Source organism: Capricornis sumatraensis, chromosome 1, assembly GCF_032405125.1.
Source record: "Capricornis sumatraensis isolate serow.1 chromosome 1, serow.2, whole genome shotgun sequence".
In the NCBI taxonomy this organism is placed as follows: Eukaryota; Metazoa; Chordata; class Mammalia; order Artiodactyla; family Bovidae; genus Capricornis; species Capricornis sumatraensis.
The window spans coordinates 96,760,410-96,774,750 of record NC_091069.1 but is presented as its reverse complement, the minus strand read 5'-3'; the positions used below and the strand labels follow the sequence as shown (position 1 = coordinate 96,774,750).

Genomic DNA, 14,341 nt, shown 5'->3' with positions numbered 1-14,341 from the left:
GCTGTGACTAATACCTCGCCCCCAAGTCCTCACGCAGCATAGGGCTTTGCCTTTCTCGCTGCAGGCAGGAAGAACAGCACTTGCAAGGAGCAGCAGGTGCAGTAAGGTGGGGGGGTGTCTCCTGCTTTCTGGAACCGTGACCCGTGGAATTTCTTTCTCTGTTCCAGCTCAACGCAGGAGAAACGCTGTTTGCAGATTACAGAACTCAAGTGCTTCCTGAAGCTTAAAAGTGGAGGAATTCAAAGCCAAGGATATACAGCGCATCTAGAAGGTTTTATTTGAGCGTCAAGTCTTCTTGTAAAGAAGGGGTTCTGCCCAGAAAGAGCCTACGAGCCCTCCCGTCTGTGTTAAACAGGGCTTTTTGACCTCAGGTGCTGGCTCAGGACCCTGCTGCAAAAGGGTCTGTGTGTGTATAGAGAGGAGGGCTTAATCACTTAGCAGAAGAATGGATAACGTCCTCCCAGTGGACTCAGACCTCTTCCCAAACATCTCCACCAATATCTCGGAGCCTAACCAATTTGTGCAGCCGGCCTGGCAAATTGTCCTTTGGGCAGCTGCCTACACAGTCATCGTGGTGACCTCCGTGGTGGGCAACGTGGTGGTTATGTGGATCATCTTGGCCCACAAGAGAATGAGGACAGTTACTAATTACTTCCTGGTGAACCTGGCCTTCGCAGAGGCCTCCATGGCTGCATTCAATACAGTGGTGAACTTCACCTACGCGGTCCACAATGAGTGGTACTATGGCCTCTTCTACTGCAAATTCCACAACTTCTTCCCCATTGCTGCTGTCTTTGCCAGTATTTACTCCATGACGGCTGTGGCCTTCGATAGGTGAGCTTGACCTTTGTGGAAAAAGGGAAAAGTATCTTTAAAGGAAGATAGCATTGCTATGGAGCTTCAGGGTGGAATAGTGCATGGTTCAAGGTGGAGACTGACCACTTGTACCCCTGGATTTGTACTGACAGCTAGCCGAGTCGGTTATTGATGGGGGATTTTAATCTTATCTGATGCTTTTCTTTTCTATCTCTCTTTCCTTTTCTACTCCTTTCCATTTTTCTTTCTCCTTTCCATTACATGTACATATGTGTGTACAATCACTCAGTCGTGTCCAACTCTTTGCAACCCCATGGACTGTAGCCTGCCAGGCCCCTCTGTCCATGGGATTTTCCAGGCAAGAATACCGAAGTGGGTTGCCATTCTCTTCTCCAGGGGATCTTTCCCACATAGGGAGTGAACTTGCGTCTCCTGCATTGGCAGGTGGATTCTTTACCACTGAGCCGCCTAGAAACATCCCCCCCTTTTTTTTCTTCATTTAACTCTTTTTTTCCCCTTCTCCACTCATCTCCCTGACATTTTTCCTTTCAACTCCTGCTTTGCTTCTTTCCATGTATTCCTTCTCTCCTCTGCCTTTACAGCCTAAAGGGGATACCTAGGGTGTAGCCAAGGGTTTGGTGCCTGACTAGGGTACTGTGAATCCCTGCAGCGCTGCTCTTCTGCTGTTCAGCCTTTGGATGCTTTCCAGTTTTGAGTACATGTAGGCAAAATTCCTCATTTTCACTTTTTCCTGAAGATTCAGGGGCTTTCTGCTTCCATCTCACCCCTCTAATATTATTTGGATGTTAAGAGCATTTCATTAGAATCATAAAATGCAGAATCCTAATTAAGCTCTGTCTATCCTGCTAGGAGTTCTCATTCAGGAATGAGAGGCAGCTATGTTGTTCTTAAGGAACTCCACATATAGGGATCCAGGAGTTTTTCAAAATTTCTCTTGCCATGTAAGGTCAATGTTTTTAGTCTGTCTGTATCCATAGAGAAACATGCTTGGCAAAGGCAATCTAAGGCAATTGAGAGCTCTTTCCTGAATCCAACAGGCTGGGGTTCCTGAAGCTGATTAATAGTGAAAATGTTGGCATTTTCAAGTGGGTCCCAAGGTGGCATGATGGAAACTAATTATTAGAGCATAGCTCTGGTTGTATTGACTTTTTGTGAGTGCCCTAGGTCTCTAATGTGTATTTCTATAGGTTTACAAGTGTTAAATGTTTACCTAGGATGTGGAGGTATGTTTGAAACACCTGCCACTGTGATTTTGAAATGGGTGCTTCTGATGGCCTTGCTGAGATAAATAAATATGAGAAACCCAAAGAAGAAGCTAAGAGAAAAGATTCAAAATTTTTTCCCCAAAATTATTGAACTCTTTTGCATAAAATTTGTAATTGATTTGAGCAGATTCTATAGCCAAATCTCTTTTTAAATCAGAGAAAACTATGTTTCTTTTGCAGTGATATCCAAATGCTGATTTTTAAGTTCCCTTTATGCAACTCTTTTGTGCTTATAACATGTAATGTGTAAAATAAGTTTGGTGAGTCAATTTATATGTTAAATATAGAAGAGAAACCAATTACTCAAAGTGGTACTGAAATGAATTTTTTTTGAGAATTTCTCTCTTATGCTACTCTGGTTTTTAGGTATTTGTTTTGCTGGATATCAGGTACACCTGTAAGTCTTTCTGCAGTGACTTGCTCCTTTAACTTCTCAGTCCTCTTAAACTTAGAAAACTCACAGCATGATGTATAACTGATTTTATGTGCAGTGAAGCCTGATGCCATTTCAGCTTTACACATGCTATCTTGATTATCCCTAACTTAGAGGGAACGTTGATATTTTTACTTCACTGGGTACTTGTGAGCTCAAGGGAGACCCGGCAGTCAGTGTGAGCCCAAGCATTCAGTAGCTGATGGAGCCCCAGCAAACAGCTCTCCTGCTTGGCTTATACAGGAATGACATGTTCCATAGCACTTCTCTTTCTCTTTGCGCTTAGAAGGTGAGCGGTAGGACTCAGGGTCAAAGTCTTCACAGTGGGTTGTGAAAGGAGCCAGGTTTTGGCTGCCTCGACTCTGACATCTCAGGCTCCACTGTTTGTCTCTAGGCAAACCACACACAGGACCCTGACTCTCTGTGACACCCTCAGTAAGATCAGAAGATCTCTGGTGTCAGAGCTGAGGGAAATGACAACAAGAAATGCCACTTGTGCCTGGTATGCGGGTTATCGACGGCTGGCTCAGGGTTAGGGTTCAAGTAGAGTTAGGGATGCTGCCTCAAGGCTGTGTCTCTAGGTTCTCCAACACTCCTGCTGTTTTTCCTTGCTCAGCCTCTTGAGCACAGTGAATTAATCCCCTTAGGCCCTCCAATGAATCTAGCTCCCCTACAGGCATGGTCATCCATTCTTTCCCTAGAATGTTTTAGAAAGGAAGAGGCCTCCATATGAATGATCTCTTCTTTAACTACGCCATGGCAATGCAGACTTGGAGGAAATGTTAAATTACCTTTTTGTATGCTCCTTGAATTTTTAACAGATAATCTTTGAGTTATCTTAAAAAATGAAAACAACATGGTTTTCCTGATTGTAAAATTAAACCTCGTTCTTGAAGAACATGGACACAAAAAGACAAATCACCCACGACTCCACCATGCAAAAGTAACACCTGTTAACATTTGAATTTCTCTTTTTATGACTATTTCACTACATTATTGAAGTAAGATTCTAGGTAATTTGGTAAGTTATTTTTTTCCATTGATATTAATGGAAAACATTAATAATATTTTCTCATGTTATTAACACTCTTCAGTAACATAATGGTAGTGGCTTCCTCTTAATATTATTCCATTATATGAATATGCTATTATTACTTTAACCATCTCCCTACTGTTGAGAATCTACTAATTCTGTATGATAATTTTATTTTGTTTCCTTGATTGTTTCCGTAGGGTAGATTCCCAGAAATAAAATTACTGGGCCAAATGAAATGAAATTTTAAAGAATGCTTTTTCCTAATTTTAAAGGATTCTAAACCCTGGGCAGAGCAAGGAGCATGTCTTTTCTGTTTTGTTTACTTTATCTCCTCAGAACGAAGAAGAGTGCTTGGTACTTAACAGTCACTATATGCTTATTGATTAAATGAATGAACAAATAAAATAATACATGCTCCTATAAAAACATTTGGAAGAACATTATCAATGGCATGCTCAGGGTTTATAACTATGTTCGAGGTAGAGTTAGGAATAAGGCCTCAAGGCTGTATTTCCAAGACCTGCATTTTAAAAAGTGTAAAAAATCTACCATTCCAATACAGAAAACTAGATAAAGGTCTGGAACGCTAGCTTATACTTACTTTTTCTGTGTTACTTATGCCACATAGAGTCACTCATATTCAATATACATTTTGGATCATAATAAAAACAGTTTCAACGGTTGTTTTTTTAATGTGTGTTTTGTTTTGTTTCATTTTCCAAATCATGAAATTGTTTCCAAAATAAGATTTTTGAAGGATGCATTATATTGCATAGCTATAATCACTTATTTAATCATTCCTCTATTTTTAGATGTATATTGTTTCCATTTTTAATGATTACAGGTAACTGTGAAATTAATATCCTTGACAGAAATCTGAGAGCATCCCTTGTTCTTTTCATAGAATAAACTCCTTAAAATGGAAGAGCTGGGTCAAACTGTCTTGGTAAACTTTGCCAAATTTCCTTCTAGAAACAAAGTGTAGGCAGAGAAAAAGACTTCAGCTGCAGATTGTGGAACTGATTTGAATCTTTCCTGTAAACTTTCCATAGAGTGAAGGGAGAGAGACAGAGAAAGATAATGAGAGTCCCTTCAGAAGGAATACCCATTTACTGAAGGCAATGGCTACCTAGAATTTTTTAAGGTTGCAGAGACAAATATACGAAATAATATTAGGTTTACTAATTAAACTCCAAAAAATACCAAGGATTTTTCTTTTTAAAACTCTGTAATTTCTCCCACTCAAAACAAAATTTTAAAATTCCTTCGTATTTTAAAAACTAAAAGGTATGTGTGTGATGTTTCATGAAATCGGAAGCTGGAAGACACCGAGAGGGGCACCTTCACTCTTCAGGAGCCAGTAACGACTGGTTCCAGTTTTGTGGAGCAGCATCCAAGAAGGGGGGGGGATCCAATCCCTAAGCCCCACAAGAGGGGCAAGAGAAGTGAGTAGGAACCTGACTTGGAACCTAGCTCACAGCAGCCAGAGGCTCAGAAAAGTGCTGGTCTGATAACACTGTTTCTTTACCTGGCAGGGGCTGTTATAATTTCAGAGAATGAAAGGTAAATGTTGCTTACTTCTCAGACTGGGTCTAAATAGATATATTGTATTTGAGTGAAAGAAAACATCCAAAAGATGATGGTCTCTGGACAATATGAAATTTGTTCAGGACCAAAATATAGTTCCTCATATAGGGGTAATGACTGAAGGTAAAAGAGGGAATGAACTCTGAGAGATTACAAGAAGAACCAACACATGCATAAACAACAAAACTCTGGTTACTGATTCCCTGGTATCCATCCCACTCTGTCCCAGTCACACTCAGCTACAAGTCTAAAGAGCGTGCTTCCCAAGTCTCTGCTAGACCTGCAGTCTGTCCTTGAACCTCACCTTGTTGACAGACTTGGATCCCATTGTATATCTCAGGCCAGTCCTTCTCCATCACACCCAGAGGCAAGTCTTAGATCCCAAGACCCTTTCCTCAAATTTAGACAAATCTTGCAGTCCATGACTAAGCACCCAGGTGTCGCTGAGAATGTTCATTCACTAGAAGTTCATCCATGGTAACTGACCCTTTCTTTTCAAATCATGAATCTTGAATAAGGGTTGATACAGGCCTTCTTGAGTTTTTTACATCTTGGATGAATCATTTTGGCTGCAGGACCTTTCCTGGAGAGGTCTACTGCCCACCTACTCTGGAGTTGCCCCAACTGCCCTTGCCACATCCTCTCCCAACTCATAGGAGCCCCCAGGGTCCTGAATGGTCAAAGCCCTTGTTTTGGTGGGGGTGGGGGGGTTGAAACATATATGAGTTCAACTGGGGGAAAATAAAGAGCAATTTTCAATGTAAAAGCACATCATAGGACCACAAGACTTGACTACTATTACTGCTGTTCAATTAGAAAATAGTAGAATAAAGATTGTAAGGGAGAAACACTCACTGTTAAACTGGGCAAAGATCTCCAGTCCATCAAGGGATGGTGCCACCAGGTACATGGTTCCTGAATCAGGGCCTCATGCTTTCCTTCAAAGGGCTTATGATACATAATGATTGAAAGGTAACTATAACATAAGGTGTTATATGATAGGTTTCATAAGTATTGTACAAATTCTATAGGAGTGAAGAGGCAAGAGGTAAACTAGCAGTGATGATCAAGGACGGCTTCAAAAGGTGATAACTGATTTGGGCCTTAAAGATTGGATAAGATTTTTAAAGAAGATGTTAAAGAAAGGTGATATTCTAGGTAAAACAAACTATACAACAGCAATATGGAAGTAAAAAGTTGCAAAGTATTTGGGGAGAATGACAGGCTGACTCAATTTGAGTGAATTCACAAGAGAATCAAGAAATGGATGGAAGAGTTGGTCAGAAGAAAATGAGTATAGTTTTTGTTGGATTTTATGTGAAAATATAATGATTAGTTTGAAATGCCCAACAAGCAATTTGAGAGGTGGGGCTAGAGAATAAGAACCTGGGGAAACAAAATCTATATTTAGGAATTTTCTAAACAGATGGCTTACTGGAAAGTTGAAAGTAGAGAATATCTCTTTTACCTATATATATGTTTCCAGAAAAGAAGACAAAAATTCATGGAAATATTCTACCAGGTATTAGAAGGGAAAAAATAAGAAACAGAGAGTTAGTGGAATAATCAGAATATGTGGAATGATAAAAATTAAGAGAGATGAGTTATGATGGGTTATATTAATTATAGTGTCACTAGAATCCAAGGATGATGACATTAGTTTTGGCAATTAGAGAACATGGGTGAGCTGCTAGAGACAGTGTCAGCACAGTATGAAGAGTGTGTGTGTGGGGGGGGAGGTGGTGGATAAACTTAGATGCAGTGAGGGAAATGCCTCTTATTCATCCATTTGTCCATTCAGCAAATTTTATTGAGCACTTACTATGTACCAGATGCTAATGCACTAAAATATTGCCTTTGCCCATCTGCTCTCAATCTTCAACTATCAACAAAGTTAGAACACCATTATAATCCAGTGCAATTAGTACCACGCAGAGGGAGTTCGGAGACAAAGGAATGGTCTACCCTTGGGAATGTGGGAAAGGCTTAGAGTAAAATAAAGAAAAGGAAGAGGAGGGGAAGAGGAAACAAACAGCAAAGTACAGAGAAAACAGTGTGAAGTTTGGGTTTTTTTAAATAAACTTCAAGAGCATTGGATTAGGGGTTATCATAATGATTTATTCATGTTTGTCACCTGGGAACTAGAAAGAGGATTTTATATTAATACAATTTATAATGATACCTTATGGTGCATGTTCTCCAATATACTGTCTCATCTAAGCCTCGATACCAATGGGGATTTTGTTTCCACTTTGGATAGATTATTAAAAACAATTTCTTTTATCATCATCCTCATACTCGCCACTCCCTATCAACTTGGAGACCCATGCAATTTGCATTCATGTGCCTTAGACATCTGCCTGTATGCTCCTGCTCAAGGTGGCTTTTGAATTCTGTATAGTCTAAGGAAAGTGATATAAGGGTCCTACTGTTTCAGAGAGGATGTTAGAGCCCTTTTAACAAATTTTCACTCAAATAATAATTCAACCCCACAAACTTCTAGACAACATCATTGTAAGAAGATCAAATTCTGCTTAAATATTTTACTCAAGTTGTCTCATTTGTTAAATTCATTCCATTTTGAAGCATTATAAAATCATTCCTTTTGTTGAAGGAATAATCAGCCTGATTTGGGGCTGCCCTTACTAATGTAATGCCTCTTCCCTGTGGCCGTCTCTCTGACAGATCCATCCTGAAGCTTCTCTATTTTGGTTAACTGTCCCTAGTTCCTTCATCTTTCCATCCTCAGTCTCTACTTGCTATTCCCATTTGCTCAAGTCAAAGTCGCTCAGTCGTGTCCGACTCTTTGTGACCCCATGGACTATACAGTGCGTGGAATTCTCCAGGCCAGAATACTGGAGTGGGTAGCCTTTCCCTTCTCCAGGGGATCTTCCCAACCCAAGGATGAAACCCAGGTCTCCCGCATTGCAGGCAGATTCTTTACCGGTTGAAGCACCAGGGAAGCCCAGTGGTCCTTTTAACTGAGAGTTTAAATAATGCCCAGAACTGAGCATCACCCTATTACCATTACCTTGTCCAGATCCACCTGCTATAGGGCTGGCGTGCTTCCTCTTGACTTTGTCTTCTTAGACTTAGTTCAGGTGCTTCCTCCACTAAGAAGCTGACCTTACTCTGCAGGCCTAGTGAGGTGTCCCTCCTGTGTATTACTGTCATTCATGCAGGATATTCATATATCATTTCTGCAACTCTCTGTAACTGGTTGATCTTTCCCACACCCTCCCACCCACTAAACTGCAAGCACCATGAAAACAGAAATGCTTTATCTGGTTTTCTGCTACCTGGCACAGAATAGGAAGTTATTAAAGTGTGTATATAGTAGTTGATATGACTGTACTTCTCTTCTGCACACACCAACCAAAATCTGAAAACCAGACATCAGACAGACTTCAAAGCACACCTTGAAGCAAAAGAAAAATCAGACCAAATTTCTGTCTACCGTGATGTTTTGCTACAAAATAGAAAACTTTTGGTTTCAAACCCCTGTTCAAGAATAACTACGCGTTCTAATTCACCTGTCTCTTCCAGACTTCACTTGACTGGTCCCCACTGGATTCCCAACCCACACCCTGTCCCCAACAGGTGTTACACCCCCAGAAGAATACCTTTGGTTGAGAGAGGTGTTTATCCTTTCTCCTCTAGCGCCAATCTATCAAGGCATACTGAAAACTCTGAGTATTTCATGGACCCTTTTGTGGTCCAACTACTGCCATCCCACTGGCTTTTTCTTCAACACCCTTGCTAGCAAGAGGGTGGTTTACTTGTTTCTGCTTTACTTGTCTTTCCTGAGGCAGGACCAGCAAAATCTGTCCTCCATCCAGCCCTCCAAGCTCTATATCTACAGTATTTGTTGAACACCTAGACTGTACCATATTAAAATGCCATCAGAGACACAGGAACATTTCAGCAGAGTGGCCTGAGAAAGTCATAGACCTTGAGGACAGACTGGGAAACTGACTTACGTTAGAAACTGATTTTCCACCTTTAGAAGCTGGCTTTCCAACTTTCGGAAGGAGAACTACGAAGCTCTGTGGATAAGGAAACCCAGGGATGAAAAGATGCTTTAATAACAGCCATGTGACATAAACCTCAGTGTGAGTGTTAATGTGTGAACTGCCCGTTTAATATTTGGGACTCTCCGTGGAGTGCATTTCATGTCTTTCGCATATGAATGTCTTTCCGTAACCTTACATCTGACTTTTGATAATGGAGTTCAGTGTAGGAAAGGTTCCAACAGTGTTCTACACTTACTAGCTATGTGAATATGGGCAAGATACTTCACCTCTCTGGGCCTCAATTTTCCCACCTCATGAAAAGGACATTAATAAAAGTATTAAAGTGGAGTATTGTTGCAAGGAGAGAGGGAAAAGGAAAGGAATGGAACTGCATGAAAAGTTCCTAAGCTGCAATCTCTAATAACCCACGACACACCATTATTCTGTCACAGCATCCTCTTGGATGCTTTCTACATCAGGTATAACAGCAGCAAGATGAAACATTTATATCCTTCCCCTCTCCCCCCATAAATATAAACTATAAATTACTTCTAATTGAGTCAGCAAACCTGTTTCCAAATGCCATCCAGCATCCTTCCCATCTGTGGAGATGCACATACTCTTTACTAGAAGCCAAGTATTTGGATATTATATACAGCTGACTCTTGGACAACAGGAGTTTGAATTGCATGAGTACATTTATACCCAAATTTTTTCAATAGTAAATAATATAGTTCTACACCATCAGGGGTTGGTTGAATCCACAAATATGGAGGAATAGAGGGCAGGCTATAAATAATACTGTGGATTTTCAAGGGTTGGTGCCTCTAATCCCTGCGTTGTTCAAGAGTCAACTGTGTTACAGCCCAGAAAAAACAAATCATTTTCTTTTATACCATCTCCAAAATTACACGTCACATCCCACATCCTACATGTCCCAAAGACACCACCTTCACATTAAGCTTCATTTGTGTGTTATATGTTTGAGGGAGAACCTGGTCATAGCAAAAAACGTTAACTTGCTGCCTGTGTTTCACTGATATTCAATTTGTTAAAGTTGTGTTTCTTTTGCCTTTGAATACTTCTCAGTCTTGGAAGTTTTCTTATAAATCTAGTTTGCATGTGTTAAATATCAGCTTTCTCTTGTCCTGTGACCAATGCTCCATTTGGTGGTGTTTTTCTGTTGCTAAGTCATGTTTGACTCTCTGCGACTGCATGAACTGCAGCAAGTCAGGCTTCCCAGTCTTTCTCCTGGAGTTTGCTCAAACCCATGTCCATTGAATCAGTGACACCATCCAACCATCTCATTCTCTGTCATCCCTTCTCCTTTTGTCCCCAGTCTTTCCCAGCATTAGGGTCTTTTCCAATGAGTCAGTTCTTCATATCAGGTGGCCAAAGTATTGGAGCTTCAGCTCCAATGAATATTCTTCCAATGAATATTCAGGGCTAATTTCCTTTAGGATAGACTGGTTTAATCTCCTTGCTGTACAAGGGAGTCTCGTCTTCTCTAGTATCACAGGTGGAAAGCATCAGTTCTTCAGCACTCAGCCTTCCTTCTGGTCCACCTTTCATATCTGTACATGACAACTGGTAAAACCATAGCTTTGACTATATGGAACGTTTTTTGACAAAGTAATATCTCTGCTTTTTAATATGCTGTCTAAGTTTGCCATAGTTTTTCTTCCAAGGAGCCAGCGTCTTTTAATTTTGTGGCTGCAGTCACCATCCGCATTGATTTTGGAGGCCAAGAATGTGAAATCTGACACTGTTTCTGCTTTTTCCCAATCTATTTGCTATGAAGTGGTAGGACCAGATGCCATGGTCTTCATTTTTAACTAAATTTTAAGCCAGCTTTTCACTCTTTTCTTTCACCTTCATCAAGAGGCTCCTTAGTTCCTCTTCACTTTCTGCCATTAAAGTGGTAGTGAGGTTGTTGATATTTCTACAGGCAATCTTAATTCCAGCTGGTGAGTTTTGAGTTTTGAAAGACTTTGTCCTCCTTTTATTTCCTTCAGTTTCAGGTTTTACCTGATTGAGCTGGTCTGGCTCAGTCTCAGGTTATTTGCTGTATTTGCATTTCTGATTTACAGAGATTTGCAAGACAAAGACGAAGACAGTTGTTTTACTTCCCCCTCAGAACTGGTCTGCCACCTAAATGATATTAAAAGAATGATTTGCCCAACAATATTAAAAAAAAATTCTTTTTTATATTCATGAGAAAATTTTCAACTAAACTGCAAATCGAGGGTTCTATTTGCTACAAAGTTAGGGTTCGATTTATCATGCCTTCAAAAGTTAGCACAAGACATTCAACAAAGACCTTCTTAAGCCCAGAGCTAAAATCACTAATATTATCTTTATTAGCCCCCGAGTACGAGCTTTCAATTTTAATTTCATATTATGAGGGTTCAGGTAACACTGTTGGTTTCTTTTGGTATGTTTAATTATTGTTGTTAAGGGGCAGATTTATACGCCCTGTCTTATAATATCAGGCACGGGAAGCATTCCCCAATGAGATTCATAATATTTATCCTACATTATAATTAGGCACAAGAGATGTAACCATCTTATATAAATCCATTTAAATATACCAGTTTATATAAATTTTCATTTTATTTGTGCCAATTATTATACCTTCAACTTTTGTTTCCATTAGAATCCCATCAGCAAGTTTTTTTCCAGTCTTAAAAGATGTATGTGTTTATATATATACATATACATGTGGCATATTTTGTTGTTTACTTGCTAAGTCATGTCTGACTCTTTTGCCATCCCGTGGCCTGTAGCCTGCCAGGTTCCTCTGTTAATGGAATTCTCCAGGCAAGAATACTGAAGTGAGTAGCCATTCCCTTCTCCAGGGGATCTTCTCTACCCAGGGACTGAACGTGCATCTCCTGCATCGGCAGGCAGATTCTGCACCACTGAGCCACCAGGGAAGCCCATGGAACATGCATATCTACGTGTATATATCATGTTGGGGACTAATGGGAGGTTTCCTTGGGGTTCATTCAACTGTAGTGTTGTTGCCACCAAAACCTTGGCTTTCTCTGCCTCTAAAGTTGAATAAAAAATAGAGAGACAGAATTTGGAAGAAATAGAAAGATGACTTAAATCTTCAACCAGTAGGGGAGAGATCACAGAAGGCTAGTGCCTCAGGAACTGTGCCCTGCCTCCTCTGAGAGCTGAGAGATGGGTTATAGCCTGGGCCTCATGGTCTTAGAGTAAATGATAGGCTCAACGTAATGAAAGTCTTGCATTCTTCTTGTTTTGTTTCAGAAGTCATAGCTGGCCTCAGGGAACCCAGTAATTGAGTTTGTCTTCCTCTGGTATACTGTACTATGGCTTTCTTTCTGAAATGAAAAAAAAAGAAAGAAAACTACAAGGGAAAGCTGCCGTAAAGGTAAGCACCAGGTACAGGATGTAATTAGCATAGAGTTAAAGGGTAATAGGTGCAGGATATAACTCATGCAGAGTTAGGGAGGTGATAGGTGCTGGTAGTAGTTTATATAGTAGCAGGTTGGTTTTGAGAAAAGCAAACTTAGTTGCAGACTACAGATTGCTGCTGCTGCTGCTAAGTCGCTTCAGTCGTGTCCGACTCTGTGCGACCCCATGGACGGCAGCCCACCAGGCTCTGCTGTCCCTGGGATTCTCCAGGCAAGAACACTGGAGTGGGTTGCCATTTCTTTCTCCAATGCATGAAAGTGAAAAGTGAAAAGTGAAAGTGAAGTCACTCAGTCGTGTCTGACTCTTCACGACCCCATGGACTGCAGGCCACCAGGCTCCTCCGTCCATGGGATTTTCCAGGCAAGAGTTCTGGAGTGGGGTGCCATAGTTAAAGTAAAAACAAGAAGTGACCAGGCCTGCTTACTGTTCTCTATATCTTCTTTGTTCTCAGGAAAGGGAAAGAAACAAAAGAAAAACTCATTCCTCTTTTTTTCTATTTCACTGCAGCAAATTCCCTCTGTTAGTTTCCCTCTGTTATTTCCCCTCCATATCAATGCAGGAGGGGAAATAGGTATCATTCTTGCTTGGCTGAGGACAGAACCTGAATTTTGCTCATTTGATGATCACCAGCTCTCGGGCCCAGGGACTCATCTATCTCATACTTCAAATTTCCCTATTTGAATCCCAAGAAATCTTTATTGGGAGGACGAGGGACAATAGTCTATCTTCTGTAGCTTCTTCAGGCTGGCACATGATTCATAGACCCTACCCAGGTGGGGTCATGGAATTCTTGCCCTGTTCATTAAGGGGCTGCAGGGTGGGTTTTAGCTATTCCTACAGGATCTGTTCTGAGGAGTGGCTGTAGTGTCTGCATCATTGTTACCTTGAATTGAATCTGTTGTAGTCTGAAGGAGACAAAACTTAACAAGTGGTTTAAAAAAAGACAGAGGCCAATGATCAGTAAAAGAATTATTGCAACTAGTTAGGGGCCAGAGAAAGAGTAATAACCAAGTTACATTTGATAACAATTTTGATTATTGTCACAATAGAGTCAGTATTTGGGTTATCCTGTACAAACAAGTGGAGACATTTGGGATCAGTAGTTGGAGGAGGGACAACCAGATATTAATAGACAAAATAGATCTTATTTCTTTTTAGGAAAATAGGCCTGATTCCTAATCTAGACTTAACACTTTGAGGAGATGTAGCCAGTTGTCTAGGTTTATCTAAGTAGGTTTTAACCTTTAATGTGGCTATTGGTCACTACATATGTGTTTTTTCCTTTTTGCTAACATATGATCTAAAGCAACTTCATCATCTAAACATAAAAGATTTACATGGGAAAACCTTTCAAAGGTAAGATTGTAGTCACCAGCTGCTAGCAGACATTGCTTTGAGAATGCCTGATGGCATTCCAAGTCTGACACAGCTCGGAAAACTCAGGTTCTTAACAATACAAGGTCTTGTCTGAAATCACACCATAGTGTCACCTATTTATTTCCTTAGATGTCTGAACAACACTCTATTTTGACTTTTAATAGTAATTTTCCCCTTACTAGCCAAAGCAGCCATCACTGTTGTTGATGTTAGTATTTCTATAGGTATGAGAAGATGTAAGAACCAGAGCCCATAAAATCTTCTCTTAAAAGTATCTTTCTGAAGGCCTGTTCTACCAGTTTTTCCAGAGCATAGACGGCCTCATTCCTGATCTCCACCCGGAAATCCT

At 40.5% G+C, this 14,341-nt stretch overlaps 1 protein-coding gene across 1 annotated transcript in view; it reads left to right on the top strand.

Annotated features, from left to right (window-relative positions):
- Nucleotides 1-445: 445 nt before the first annotated feature.
- The window catches only part of TACR1 (tachykinin receptor 1), a 164,073-nt gene continuing 150,177 nt past the window's right edge, over nucleotides 446-14,341 (top strand). The window contains exon 1 of the mRNA XM_068978051.1: nucleotides 446-834. Coding sequence (XP_068834152.1) covers nucleotides 446-834 — 389 coding nt within the window. The remainder of the gene's footprint in view (nucleotides 835-14,341) is intronic.